Source organism: Gekko japonicus, unplaced genomic scaffold (assembly GCF_001447785.1).
Source record: "Gekko japonicus isolate JY-2015 unplaced genomic scaffold, Gekko_japonicus_V1.1 scaffold3470, whole genome shotgun sequence".
Classification (NCBI taxonomy): domain Eukaryota; kingdom Metazoa; phylum Chordata; class Lepidosauria; order Squamata; family Gekkonidae; genus Gekko; species Gekko japonicus.
Window position 1 is genome coordinate 50,436 of NW_015170376.1, and position 14,977 is coordinate 65,412.

A 14,977-nucleotide genomic window follows, 5' to 3' on the forward strand; every position below is an offset into this window, starting at 1 on the left:
GGCGAGCAACGTTGTGAGGATTCGGCATGGGAGTCAGGCGCCCGGCCGGCTTCACTGAAGGATCCAGAAGAACACTGGCCACTTTCCCCTCAGTGGCGGCGGTCATTGAGGAAAAAAACATCTCCTGTGACTCTAGAATGCTTCTGGGGAACAGCATGGAGTGAATAGCACCATCGCCGACAGCTAAATGCTGAAGGGTTGCTCTGGGCACCTGAGGGGTTCTTCCCCAAACAGGACAACCAGGGATGGCAACATTGAAGTGTCAACTTGTGAAAACAGTCTTGGGGCCTGTAGGGGAGTGAGTCGTCACTGGAGAAGCTGGCGAGCAACGTTGTGAGGATTCGGCATGGGAGTCAGGCGCCCGGCCGGCTTCACTGAAGGATCCAGAAGAACACTGGCCACTTTCCCCTCAGTGGCGGCGGTCATTGAGGAAAAAAACATCTCCTGTGACTCTAGAATGCTTCTGGGGAACAGCATGGAGTGAATAGCACCATCGCCGACAGCTAAATGCTGAAGGGTTGCTCTGGGCACCTGAAGATGGTGGCGTGGGGGTGCCTCCTGAGCCCTCACTGGAGAAAGCATTCCAAGAAAGACAGGAAAGAAAAGCTTGAATATCGAGGGCAGGGGGTAATCAGAGTTAAGCAGCATCTTTTTGGGTCTCTGCCGCGAGAAACAATTCTGCCAGCCCCGTGTTAATAAGCAGCACCCCCGAATCTTTCCTCGTTTTGTTAGGCAAGAACAACAAAAAAAGAGAGAGAAACACTTTTTTTAAAAAAATCAAGGGATGCAAGCTTTGTTTTATACAGAGGTGCAATGGATAAAACATCCGATAGCTTTCCACCCCGGGACCCAGGGGCTTCTTAAGCCTGCATCTTCTCCAGCTCTTTGTCGCTCACCGTCAGCACGGCCATCGGGCTGGGGATGTAGTTGAAAGGGGTCACTCGAGCAGCTCGGCTCGGGGAGCCGTGCCTGCTGGGCGGGAAGTTCCCAAGAGAGCTCGTTGGCCCTTCGTGAGCAAAGGAGATGGGCGCTGCTGTAGTCTTGCTCAGGCCGAAGCCGTCCTCCTCACTGCTATCCTGTGCAATCTTCGGCATCTCTTGCATCTCCAGTGTCGGGGAGGTACTGGAGTTGGTCTTGGCAGTGGAGAAGTCTTCCGTCTGCACAACGGCATCGCTGGTCTTCCTCTGGAGAGCAGTTTGGGCCTGTTGGGTCTCTTCTTCCTCCAAGGTGCTGACCAATGGCAGGGCGGTGGAGGGAAGGGTGCTCTTCAGGATGTGGGGGATGTCCTCATCTCGGATTCTCTTCCAAGTCCCTTTCATGGTCGATGGTTGCTGCTCTTCCGGCCGTTTCTCAGGAGGCGCCGCGGGAGGGATCACCGGCAGTTTTGAGGGCTCCTCGTTCCTCTTCTTCCCACTCAGTGACTCGGGGCAAGAGGATGCGTTGGTGGAGGCGGGGCTCCCAGCCTGCTTGATAATGTTGATCTGAGGGGATGAGGAATAACGTTTAAACGGCTCGGGCGGAAGGTTATTGGTTTTCACTGGAAGCCGGGAGGGGCTCTCTGAACTGGTCCGTCTTGGAGGCATGGACCCTGAGGAGGAGGCCCTGTGACTTGGAAGAGGCACCCGGGTGATGACTGGCCTTTGGCTTGGCCCTGCTGGCTTGTTCACCTTGAGCTCGTCACACCTGGAAGAGCACAGGAAGACCGTTGGCAAGCCAGGCCTGCTTCTCCGGGGAGAGGCACCCTGAGAGCGTGAGGGCGTGGGCTCCGAGGACGAAAGCTCCGCACGGCGTCTCATGAGGAGGCTGGACGACTCCTTGATGAACGTCAGCTGCCTCAGGAAGCCCGCGCGGTCTGACTCGCTGCTGACGGATCTCGCTGAGGACATGCGCACCAAGTTCAGGTGGCCGGTCTGAAGGGCCTCTTTCCCGTTGACCTTTGGCTTTGGCTCATGGCCACCCTCTCTTCCCACCTGCTCCTCAAGCACGGACATGGCGCTCCTGGCGGGTAGAATCTTCTTGTTGGGCTTCTGCATGAAGGGGATGCGGACGGGTGATTTCTGGGTCTTGTGCTGCTTGGATGCAGGGGACTTCTGGACCAGTTTTGAGTTGGGGCTCGGCGTGGAGCTCCCGGCTGCTCTCCCAGTCTCACGAGATGGCATCTGTTTGTTGAGCTGTGAAGGGGATGTTAGCTTCTTCGGGGTGGGCTGGGAAGGCGTGGATGTTCTGGACGACCCGGAGGAAGGAGCTTTGGTGATGCGAGCCGGCGGGGTGGCACTTCTCTTGGGCAACGTGAGATCAGCCATTTCTGATATCTTCCCAGGACGGTGGAGACTTCGTGACCTCTGCTGGTTCAGGCTGAGGTTCTTCGCGGGGCCCTCCTGCTTAGTGGGAGACCCCGTCTTCCTTGGGGTGGACCTGGGGCTCTGCGAATCTTTAGCCGTGTTGGGCATGTAGATCACCGTCCGGCCCCGGAAGACCACTGGCAAGTTGGTCACGGGCTTCTGCTGCCCTGTGTTCTTCTCCACTCTGCTGTTCCTGCTGCCCGTCGCTCTGGTGTCTGCCATCTTCTTGATCTCCTGGAAGGCCTTTGGCTGGTCTTTCCTCTCTGCACGACCCCCGGGGACCTTTCTGCTTCGCTTCTTCTCCTTCCTGTCCAGAGACATTTGCAAAGTGGAGCCAGCGGAGAGGCCGGACATAAAGGAGAGGATGGAGTCCGATTCCGAGGAAGGCTCCCTGGTGAAGGAAGAGGCCGCCTGGTGCAGCCAGGTCACAATAGAGTTGGCCCCTTCTTGGATGGCTTTCCAGTCCACGCTGTCCAGATCTGATCCTCTCTCAGAGGCTGCTTCGTCCGGTGTGTCTTTGGGCTTCCGCTCCTTGAGGCCAGACACTTTCCGATCCTTCTCAGCATTCCTTCTCCTTGCCGAGTGGCGTCTCCTCTTTGGCATGGCTGAGCCAATGCACTTCAGCAGCAGGTCGTCGTCCGATTTGTAGCTGAGGGAACTGGCTGAGCTATCCCTCTGTTTGGACAAGGCCGAGGCCACCTCGTGTCTTCGGCTCAAGGCCAGCTGGCGGTTAGACCTGCTGTAGAGTTGAGTCCTTTCTTCGTGGTCATAGAGCTCCAGGTCACTCAGGGAACTCAGGGAAGAGCTGAGAGAATAGCACGGCGGTGTTTCATCTGCAATGAGGTTACTGTGGAGCTTGGCAGCCATCTTGGTTTTGGCGTGCTTGGCGCTGAGGTCGGGCTCCTTCTTGGTCCAGCATTCTTTCCTTTGGACCTTGCCGGCTGCGCCAGCCTTCCTCTTGGGTGAACTTTTTGTACCTAGCTCTGTCAGATCATCGGAATCATTTTCATAGAAGCAATAGACGGCCTCCTCCGTTGGGGTGGTGTGACATAGGGACTGGAAGATCTTGTCATTGCCACGACTCCCGTTCTCCCGAAGAGCCTCTTTCCGGGGACGGCTGCCCTCGGAATAGGCCCCCATGCTGCCTTGCCTCGTCAGGGTCAGCTCAAGGTTTTTGAGAGGGAGCTGTCCTCTCTTGGCCTCAGCGGATCGGGCTCTGCCTGTGTGAAGCGGGCTGGTGTGGTTAGAACTGGTTTTGTGTTTGCTGGAGGAAACCATCTTGGTTGGAGTGGAGTGGCTGGACGTGATCCTTCTGGCGCGCAGGGTTCCTTGATCCCGCTGCAGCCCTTCCATCTTGTGTCCAGTTCCTTGCAACCGTACCACCTCTCTCTTTTTCCCGGGACAGCGCTTTGGGTCACCCTCCTCCTTTATTGGGTACTGGAGGGTCTCATCGCTAAGGGAAGCAGCACTGGAGAAGTTGACAGGGGTTCCTTCCGCCGAGTCAGTGAAGGAATCCTCGTCGCCAGTGTACTCCTTGTTATTTCTGGAGGGCACAGCCGGTCGGTGCTTAGGGATGCCCAAATGGGGATTAGCGGGGACCAACATGTAGACTGGCACGTGCACTGGTTTCTTAGACTGAGGATTCAAAACTTGGCCGGGAAAGCCAGAGACGAGGGATGTCCGGACCTTCCGGAAACGGGATGGCATGGCTGAACTGATGCATTCCTTCAAGATCTCAATGTCTTCGTCAGAGGTCAGTTCCAGCCTCTCCGGCTTCCTCTGGCTCTCGTTGGCCCGCTCTTCTTCATGTGCCATAAAGTTCAAGCCGTTCCTCTCTGGGAACGGGGGGATGAGTTTCAGCTCGACGTCTTTCTGGACATAATGTTCGTGGAGGGGCAGCGCACTCAAGCTGGAGGCACATGAGAAGTTCTCATTGGGCTTCTCCACAGTAAAGTAGACCATGGAGTCAAGGTCTTGGGGCATTTGGAAGCGCTCCTTGAAGTCGGTGATCTCCATGAACTTCTTGACGTTGTTTTCCCACTGGATGTTGAACTGGCTGGTCTCTTTCTCCGGTTGACCGCTCATTTCAAAGAGGGGGGTTTTGCTGCGACTGGGAGGCATCGTTTGACCAGGACTGTCCGGCAACTCGCTAGGACTGATGGTGCCACTGATCATCTCACTGCAGGGCTCACTCTGAATAGAGCTGGCGATGGAGGGGCTCTCAAAACTGCCCAGTGAACTGACGGAACTGCATCGGCTCATCACCAACGGAGTATCCTGGATGTAGTTCTCAGAAGAACTGGATGGGGTCAGGTCCTCGTGCCGGGCTGGCGAGACTCCCCTAAGGAATATTTTCTCCTTTTGGGGGAAGGGAATAGCGATGGGCTGTGAGAGGTGCGGGCGGGCTGCTACCTCCGTTTTGGCCCTCTCTTGCTCCTCTCTGTGGGCTTCCTCCGCCTCGGCCACCTCTTCCACTTCAATGATCTCGAGCGAGGAGTCGCTGTCCATCTCGTTCTCGCTGTGGCTGTGTCCGTCCAACATGTTGTCAGCCAAGGAAAGGGAAGAGAGGGAGCTGCAGCGGGAGAAGCATATCGGCGTGTCCTCTACCGAGTACTTCTGCAGTTGTTCGTGTTCCGCCGGTGCTAGCGCCGACAACTTCTCCGGGATCTTGTTGAGCTTTCCCGGGGTCTGCAGAAGCCCAGAAGACAACCAATCTTGCTTCTGTGCTGACACAGCTGGATAGCCCAGATGGGCTGCCGGCAACCCCGCAGCCCCCAATGCAGGGCCGCTACCCTCCACATTCTCCACGAGGGGAACACGCTGATAGGACGGGGAGAGCTTAATCGTGTGGACCTGTGGGTCAGCAGCCATCTTGTTGTTTGGATCCTTATATTCCGATTCCTTCTCTGCAGCAGCAGGGCTGGGGACCCCTGGCCCTTTTGCGGCCTTCTCGGGGGGCTCCAGTTTCTCTGCCACTTCACTGGGCTCTTGACGTTTCTTCTCCAGCAGTTCCATTCTCTCGGGCCTGTTGACCAAAATGTTCTTCAGATCGAGGCGGCTGGGGCGCTTCTGGTACCGGTGCAGCTCATCTTTGAAGTCCAAGAAGGTCGTTCTGGTGCAGGGTCTCATGTGCTCCTTCGTGCAGTAGCCGTCGCTGGTGCTGCCGCTGTTGAGGCTGTCGTTGGACAGGCTGGTGTAGGCCGTCTTCAGCCGCAGGAGGGTGTGAGCCCGGCTCAGGCCTTCCCGCTTGACAAACCCACTGGCGTCCGAGAGGCGGCACGGGGAGCAGGACTGAGCCCGGGCCTCGTGGGCTTCCTCGGCGCCGTACTGCCAGTCGAGGCAGTGGTCCTCCGAGCTGAGGCTGAAGCTGTCGTCGGAGGAAGTGTGGAGGGTGGAGATGTCTTCTACCAGCTTGTCTATCTTGGCCACCGTCGTGGAGATCTTGTTCGCCAGCTTGGCTGCCACCACGGAGGCTTTGTTGTCCGGAGGCAGAAGGAGAGGAGGGGCCTTGCTGGCTTCTGGGGGCTTGCCGCTCTCGTCCTTCTCCGGTTCGGGGCCTCTCCGCTGGGCGATGGCTCTGGGCGGGGCCTGGCCTTGATGGAAGGCGGAGTTGAGGAACATGGAGAGGACCGAGGCACTGCCCGCCTCCGTGCTGCTGGACACGTTGGGCACCTCGTCGTCGTCGAAGCACCCCGAGTCGGACGCGTAGTCCTTCACCAAGCTGTCCATGTGCCTCATCGGCGGCTTCTTGGTGCTCTGGCCCTTCGAGGTCTGCTTCTCCATGGTGTCGAAGGCCTCGGCCAAGTGTTTGGCATCCAGCTCGGCCTCCAGGGCTTTCTGCTTCCGCATGTACAGTGAGGGCATGCAAGACCCAGGCGAGATAACCATGGCGTCTTTGTACTTGAGGGGCCGGTTGGTGAGGAGGTTTCTGAGGGCGGCCGCACTGCCCATGGCAATCATCTTGTGCTTGGAGTGGACCAGGTTCCGGAGCATGCTGACTGCCCCCAGGTCCCACAGCAGCTCCTGGTCTTTGGAGCTGCGGGCCGAGAGGTTCCAGAGGGTGCCGCAGGCGTTGCTGACGATAGTCAGGCTGTGGGATCTGAGGTGCTGGAGCAGGGTCTGGAGGCAGTTGTGATCCCGCAGGACTTGCCTGAAAGAGAGCAGAGAAGGCAAATTCCTGTGTCAGATAAAGCCCCGCAAGTGACAAAATGGAACAGAGGTGGGGGCAGTGGAGATCAATCCATCGCAGGACTTGCCTGGAAGAGAGCAGAGAAGGCAAATCCCTGTGTCAGATAAAGCCCCAGCAAGTGACAAAATGGGACAGAGGTGGGGGCAGTGGAGATCAATCCATCAATACTTTATTCGGCCAACGACCAGTACGAGTCAAGAATAAAAGCTTTACAGTAAAGCCATTAGAAGGTAAAATTGATCTGATCCAGGGGTTATTTCCTGCAGGAGCAGAGCTCTGGCAGTAAAGAGCCCAGGGGGCGGGCACATGCAACAAGCCCCGCCCCCTGCTCCCAGCAGCCCTTAGTCAGAGCAAGAAGCAGCCAGGTAAGTTGCAGAGCCGCCCCCCAGTCCAAAACGGTCCAGTGGCACCTTTAAGGCCAAGGTTTATTCAGGTACAAGCTCTCCCTCCTCTGTGAGGACAGATCTGCATGTTCCCCCCCCCCAATAGCTAGCAATCCAGAACAGTCCAGTGGAGCCTGAGCGGTGGGTGTTGCCTTCTGACGCACTTCCGGTGATGCCAGGGGGTGTGGCATATGCAAATAAATTATGCTAATGAGCTCCTGCGCCTCTTTTTCTATGAAATGACCCCTGGTCTGAAATATTGGCAACAATTAGTTAAAATCTGTACATAAAATTTATCTACGAATTCTACAGGCTACGGAAAAGAATTTGGCGCAACTAATGGTAACCTGTTGATTAAAAAGGTAAAGGTTCCCTTGCTCGAAAGCCAGTCTAGGGTTGCGGTGCTCATCTCCGTTTCAAAGCCGAAGAGCCAGCGCTGTCCAAAGACGTTTCCGTGGTCATGTGGCCGGCATGACCAAGGCACACGGAACGCTGTTACCTTCCCACTGAAGTGGTACCTATTTATCTACTTGCGATTTCTTGCTTTCGAACTGCTAGGTTGGCAGGAGCTGGAACTAGAGATGGGAGCTCACTCCATCATGCGGCACCCAGGTCTCGAACTGCTGAACTAGTGACCTTCCACAGCCTGCAGTTCAGCGTCTTAACCACTTGAGCCACCGCAGCTCCTCAACCTGTTGATTACCACCCATTAAAAGTTTATTTAAAATATAAACATCGGAACATCCTGGAAGATTGATAAGTAGAGGGGAAATTATATTAGAACGAGCTTCCTGACAGTGGGAGATCAGGAAAATGGTTGTTGGTCTGTGGAAGGGGTCAACATTGGAAAGGACATTATAGAGAACAGGGGAACATGGCAAGGGGGAGAGATGTTGCATTGTAGTTGGGAAACAGAAGGGCAAATAGAGATTGTGGACCATCGAGCTGTGTGGCCTGGTTGGTAGAGCCTCTGCTCGGCATGCAGAAGGTCCCAGGTTCAATCCCCGGCATCTCCAGTTTCAAAAGAACCAGGCAGTAGGTGATGTGAGAGACCTCTGCCTGAGACCCTGGACAGCAGCTGCCAGCCTGAGTAGGCAATACTGACCTTGATGGACCAAAAGAGGGCCAAAGGCAGAGAGGGGGAGAAGGAGGCAGCTCCCGGGCCACGACTCTCACCTGTAGTCTTCTCTGGTGGCGATGAGGCTGGAGACGTTCCTCAGGATTCCCCCTCCGCTCTCAATGATGGCTAGTGAGTTGCTCTGGCACTTGTAGGTGAGTGTGCTTACGAGGAAGCCGAGGGCACCCTCCACCACGCAGATGGCGGCTTTGTTCTCGGTGCTGTGAGCCGACAGGTTCCACAGGGCGCTCAGCACGCTCTTCAGGGTGGATTCCTAGCGGGAATAGCAGAGAATGGAGTTATTAACGAAGGAAGGAATGAATGAATGCCCCATCAGAGACACGGAGACGGAGAAGTGGACTAGAGCAGGGGTCCCCAGTGTGGTGCCTGTGGGTGCCACGGAGCCCACGGACACGTTTCCTGGCGCCCACCCGCAATGCTCCCTCTAAGCTGTGGAGTCGTGTGAGCAAAAAAAAATCTACTTTGTGAGCTACTGGCATTAAAGCGGTGAGTGAGCGATTGGGCGACTGCGTCAATTCGTTTGCTCTGGAGCCCTCCTTCCTGAGCGAAGACAAAACTGTGTGAGCCGGAGGGTAAAAAACGGTGAGCTAGCTCACACTAACTCGGCTTAGAGGGAACACTGCACCACCGGGTGTTTTCAGAAAGTGCAAACCAAAGAGAGAGATCACGGGATGGAAGTTGAAAGGAAGCAAACAACTGTGATGTGTAGTGCCCCCAAAAAAAGGTTCTTCACAGACTTGCAAATTCCTTTTCCAGTATTCAGTTTACTGGAAGCAATTCAAACGCCATCAACACCAACGGACCATGCATATTACATCTCGTTTCATGTATTTCTTTATCAAAGTGGGTAGTGTTGAAATACCTATATCATGTTAATCCGTTTGGCAAACACTCTTGTCATATCTCATAGTCACATTCATCAAATCCATTAGTGTCCAAATCCATCACAGTAATGGATTTGATGAATGTGACTATGAGATATGACAAGAGTGTTTGCCAAACGGATTAACATGATATAGGTATTTCAACACTACCCACTTTGATAAAGAAATACATGAAACTAGATGTAATATGCATGGTTTGTTGGTGTTGATGGCGTTTGAATTGCTTCCAGTAAACTGAATACTGGAAAAATAATTTACAAGCCTTTTTTTTTGGCACAATACATCACGGCTGTTTGCTTCCTTTCAGTTTTCAGAAAGTGGGCAGGGCCCGCAGTAGCAGTGGAGATTCTATTCAGGAAAACGAATCTCCTGAATTCAGGAGATCCTGAATTCAACAGGATCCTGGCTGTGTCTCTCTGTGTGCGCACAAGATAATATTTTTAAAAATATGTCGATTTTAAAAGGCTTCCTGCTATTCAGACTGTCTTCCCAAAACGTTCAAGATTTACTTAGAGCTAGGCATGACTCCACTGCCTTACAGTTTAGGTCGCCCACCAGCCTGCGTCAGAATTCCAAAGGTGTTCATGAGTTTGTAAACACTGGAGACCCCCAGGGCTAGAGCAGAGGGTGTCGAACTCATTTGTTATGAGGGCCGGATCTGACATAAATGAGACCTTGTTGGGCCATGTGTGTCATAAAGTGTAATGCCAGGTAGCGGAGATATAAACTTTATAAAGGACACGAACACAAAGGGGTTTTTTTTTTACTTAAAATAAAAACATGCTTAAAACATTTTGTACTCTTGCAATATTTTGTTTATTTAACAGTGCCTGATAACCGACACCTCTTGCTCCGAATCATTGCATCAAAATGTCTGTGCGGTTGCAATCTTGAGCAAAGTTCCCTCTTGGGAGCAAAAATTCTCCTTTGTGAGCTACTGGCATTCAAGTTGTGAGGGAGCAATTTGGCTACTGCATCAATTCGTTTGCCTCTGGAGCCGTCCTTCCTGAGCTGAGACAAAAATGTGTGAGCCGGAGGCTAGAAAACGGTGAGCTAGCTCACACTAACTCAGCTTAGAGGCAACACTGGTTCCAAGGTGGGTTTGGTACAACGACAGAGGGAAAAGCCAATGCAGAATTACCGAGAGAGAGAGTGAGAGTGGTATTAACTGGACAGAGGCAAAAAAAGAGAAAGGATAAGCCAACAAGAAGGGAGGGGGAAGAAGGTGGCAAGAAAGCCTGTGATGGAAGCAGCTCCCCCCCCCCCACTGACCTTGGTGGCCCGTAAGGCGCACTGCATGAGAGCCGTCACGCTGCCCACCTCCCTCAAGACTTTCTTGCTGTTCATGTCGGCTCGCCAGGAGAGATTCCGGAGGATGCTGGAGACCACCTGGGGGGGAGGGGAGGGGACCAGGGCAGAGAGACAGGCAAGTGATTGCAGGGGGGGGGGCAGCCATCTTGGTCCAGAACGAGACCCCAGAAGCAGAATCCCCACAGCCCCCTTTATTTGGACCGCCCACAATAGCCCTCAAGGTTAGGCAAGCTTTCCAGTTCTCTGGGACTCCAGAGGGGTACATAACTCCTCCACGACTCCTGCCTTCCGGGACGGCATCAGAGGTCCTAATCGGAGCACAGGTAGGGTCCGTCGAACCTCCCTTTCCCCAACCTGATGCGGAGAATCCCCACGGCCTTCTGTATGTGTTCTCCGATTCGGGAACAGTTACACTCAAGGAGTCGCTCAACATATAGGTGAGGTGTCTAGGATTGCCAGCCCTGGGTTGGGCGTGGATGCTCCTTCGCTGGACGTTTTCAAGCGGAGGCCGGACGACCATCTTTCGGGTATGTTGTAGGGCTATCTTTCGGCTGTGCTCCTGCAGAGTGCAGGGGGTTGGACTAGATGACCTGTAAGGTACCTTCCAACTCTAACATTCTATGATCCCTGGCAATTTGGAGGTGGAGCCTGAGGAGGGCGGGGTTTGGAGAGGGGAGGGACCTCCGTGGAGTATAATGCCAATGACCAGGCCCGTAGCTACAGTGGGGCATTTTGGGGCTCCGCCCCCTCAAAGGTGAGGCATGCCCCACAACCGCTGCTGCCTTCCTCCCCCCGTCTCTCCTCCTGTGACATTAAAAGGGCCTCCAGCTGATCAGCGGACCACATGGCCCGCTGAGCAGCTGGAGGGCCCTTTAAATCCTGCAGCCGCCCCTCTCCCTCCCCTCCACCAAGATTTAATGGGCCCTCCAGCTGATCAGCAGGCCTTTTAAGTCTTGCAGGAGGTGAGGGAGAGGGGCAGCTGCCGGGCGCACACCTTTCCTCAACCTCCAGTATCACTGCATGGGGTTCAAGGAATGCGTGCAGCCATCCCACTCCCTCCCCCACCCCTGGTGCCCCACGAAATTTCCCCATGCCCCACCGACCGAAAACTTCTGCCACAGAGTCCACCCACCAAAGCTTCCGGAGGCTTGCGACCCCACAGAGGACGTGCTTCATCTTTACCTGGTGTAACTCTTCGTTGTTGGCCGCCAGTTGTGCCACAATCGCTTGCATGCATCTCCTGCGGGAGCACAAGGTCGCCTGGCAGAAGTGGATGAGAAACGGCAAGGTGTGGGCAAGAAGGGAAGGAGAAGTTGCAAGTGCCCCCCCCCCACAACTGGAACTGCTTGTGGATGGGTGCTTCACAGTTCCCCACCTTCAATTTGAATGACCTCAAAGTAGCTGTTTTATTACAAAGGAACTTCAAGAACAGCATGGAAAGGGAAACGGCTGAATTACAAGCTATCACCGCACTTAGAACAAAAACCTCCCCAGGACTCAACAGGGATATTGGTTTCTTATCTCATTACGTATGCTAACTCATTCAGTCCTCACATATGTATTCTCAACAAGAAGGACTATACGTCCTCTGTATTTTAATGCATTTCTTTTTCAGAATCGTATATTAGAATACTGAATGTAATGCAAGGAATATTGGAATGTTTTACTGACAGAACACTGCATCCACCTCAGAAAGAAAGAAAGAAAGAAAGAAAGAAAGAAAGAAAGAAAGAAAGAAAGAAAGAAAGTTAAGTTACCTTCATGCCTGACAGGAGATGAATGGAGAGACTCAGTTCACTTCCCACAATTAGAAAAGACTCCTTTATACATTTATCCCCTATTTTGACATATTTATTGCTTCGTTGTCCTTACCCCCCCTTAACAACTGTTGACCTTATACCTTTACCTTGTTATTTAATGTTGTCTTTGCATACCTTAAAACATCTTCATCGTGTTACATGTTAATTAGCTGTCCAGTTTCTGTCTATAAGCTTGAACTCTACCTTCCATTCCAATGTCTTTGAAAAAGGTATGCATGCACACGAAAGCTTATGCCTTGAATGAACCTTTGTTGGTCTTAAAGGTGCCACTGGACTCTACATTTGTTCTACCCCCAATCTGGATCTTTAAAAAAAGGATTTTTTTGGGGGGGGGGACTGCAATGAGCTGTGACAGCTACACTGAACATCCACGTGAAGAGGCGGTGTACCTCTGCGCTTCCCAGAAATATCCGCCCAACAGCTACAGGCAACGGACAAGATGGAACTTTGGCCTGGCTCAGTACCGCTTTTTGAGTTCTGTGTCAAATAGTCAACACCGCGTGCATTGTTTTCCTGGCTTCTCATTGGTTTTGCTAGAGAGCTGTTTGTTCGGGGAGTGTATGGAGAGAGGAATATTTTAAGAATATTAGGTATTAATCTATTAAACCACGTTATGGATTGGGCACTACCCTTTACTTTGGAATCTCTGTTTTATTTGCTTAGAGACAATGGTCCAAAGATTACTTTGGCGGTAGCAAAATCTGTTCCAGTCCTTTTATCCCTCGCGTCCAAAAAAACGAAGAAGACACTCCCCCCCCCTTCTGCTCAAGTTTCATAAATCAATGAGCTTCTGAGGGAATAAAAGGAAAGGGGAAGGAAGCAGGGAACCGAACAAACTTCTATCAGTCCCCTCTCCCACTTCTCCAGGACAACCGGCCACCATTCCCCTACTCCATTTCTGCAGATGTACGAGGCGAGAGGGCTGAGGAGCCGGTAGGTTTGCCTACAGCCCAGGATCTGAACTCGAGGCCCGGAGGGGGGGGTACTTCCTGGTTCATAGCTCAGTCTCTTTGCCATGATGCTGGACCAGCGCCCCAGTGTGGTACTACTACTTCATGGTTGCACTGGAAGCTCCAAAGCAATGCAGTAGTTCTGCCACTCAGTTGCAGTGGTTGGTGAATTGGTCTAAGCAGGGCTTTTTTTTGTAGAAAAAGCCCAGCAGGAACTCATTAGCATAATAGGCCACACCCAACAGGAACACATTAGCATATTGGGCCACACCCCTGACAGCACAGCTCATTGGCACGTTAGGCCACACCCCCATGTTACCAGAAGTGTGGTTATCCAGCCACACCCACCTTTTGCTTCTTATTCTGTTGACCTTGTTTGTGGTCAAAACCCAGGGTCTTTTTTTGTAGCAGGAACCCCTTTGCATGTTAGGCCGCACACCCCTAATGTAGCCAGTCCTAATGAGTTCCTGCTGTTGGGCGTGGCCTAGTATGCTAATGAGTTCCTGCTGGGCGTGGCCAACTTGGGAGCCAGCCGGAACTCCGTTCCTGTGCGTTCCTGCCCAAAAATAGCCCTGGGTCTAAGTATCTCCCCCCCCCCGCTAGTTCTCAACCAAACATTCCCTGCAGGTTCTGCTCTCCCAGGTGCCTCTCGCCTCCACTGCCTTGTCGAGCCCTGTCCCCAAACGCCGCACCTTGTTGACCACGTCTCCAAAGCTGAGGTTGGTCAGCACCATGCCGGTATAGCGCCTGAGGGCCAGGTTCAGGGGGTCCCTTGTCAGCTTGTGCATCTCGTAGTCCACCTGCAGCAGCTCCGCGATGGCCTGTAGCCCACCTAGGGAGAGAGACAGAGGAGACCCGGAGTGGTGTTTTTCCTGGTGTGGTTGCTGATCTAGAGCAGTGGGAATGGGGCTTCCATGGGGCAGGCTTCCTGTGCTTTCCCTGCCCCAGTCCCCAATGGTAGCCATTCCCCACTGCCGCCACCGCCACCAATGCTCCCTCTAAGCTGCGAAGTCTTGTGAGCAAAAATTCTACCTACTGGCATTAAAGTGGTGAGCGAGTGATTTGGCGACTGCATAAATTAGTGTGCTCTGGAGCCCCATCCTTCCTGAGCGAAGACCAGAATGTGTGAGCCGGAGGCTAAAAAACTGTGAGCCGGCTCACACTGACTCCAGCTTAGAGGGGAACACTGACCACCAGAGGGGGCCATTTTTAAAACTGACACGTAATGTTATGATACTGTAATTGTAAGAATCTACCAAGTTGTCTGAATCCCTTTGCTTACAATTTACGATGTTTCTAGCCGCTTTCATTGCGTAGAGGAAAGGGGAAAGGCATCTCGTTGTGTAGACGAAAGGGGAAAGGCACTAGAGTTTGGTGTAGTGGTTAAGTGTGCGGACTCTAATCTGGGAGAACCGGGTTTGATTCCCCACTCCTCCACTTGCACCTGGCTGGATGACCTTGGGCAAGCCATAGTCCTGGCACAGCTGTTCTTGAAAAAGAACAGTTTCTGTCAAGAGCTTTCTCAACCCCACCTACCTCACAGGCAGGGCCGGCTCTGTCACTAGGCCAGTTAGTGTCTGGCCCAGGGCGCGCCGGCCCTCAGGGGCGCCAAACTGTGCCCCGCCCCCCAACCCCCGCAACCTGCTGCCGCCCTAACTGGGCGCCCACCCCTCTGGCGCCCTTAGCAACTCAGGAGCGCCTGGCGGAGGCGGCCGGGGAAGCTTTTGCCGGGGAACCCGCCAGCGGCACATGGGGCTCTGCACTTGAGGTGCGCACCCGCTCTGAGACTCCAAGTGAAGGGCGGGGTATAAATCCAATCTCTTCTTCTTCATAATCTCTCTGTAGAAAAAGGGGGCTAGAGGCTTTGGCCATAAAAGAAACCTGAGAATTTGGAGAACCTGACAGGCAAGACTGTTAGAATGCTATAGTGCTATAACAATGTCAGTTGCTGATTAAAAAA

The 14,977-nt window shown here is 53.4% G+C and overlaps 1 protein-coding gene across 1 annotated transcript in view; it reads right to left on the reverse strand.

Moving 5' to 3' along the window:
- Nucleotides 1–860: 860 nt before the first annotated feature.
- APC2 (adenomatosis polyposis coli 2) overlaps nt 861–14,977 on the reverse strand; it is a 46,277-nt gene continuing 32,160 nt past the window's right edge. Inside the window, 5 exon segments of the mRNA XM_015418251.1 lie at nt 861–6,492; nt 8,091–8,305; nt 10,209–10,325; nt 11,430–11,507; nt 13,710–13,849. Coding sequence (XP_015273737.1) covers nt 861–6,492; nt 8,091–8,305; nt 10,209–10,325; nt 11,430–11,507; nt 13,710–13,849 — 6,182 coding nt within the window.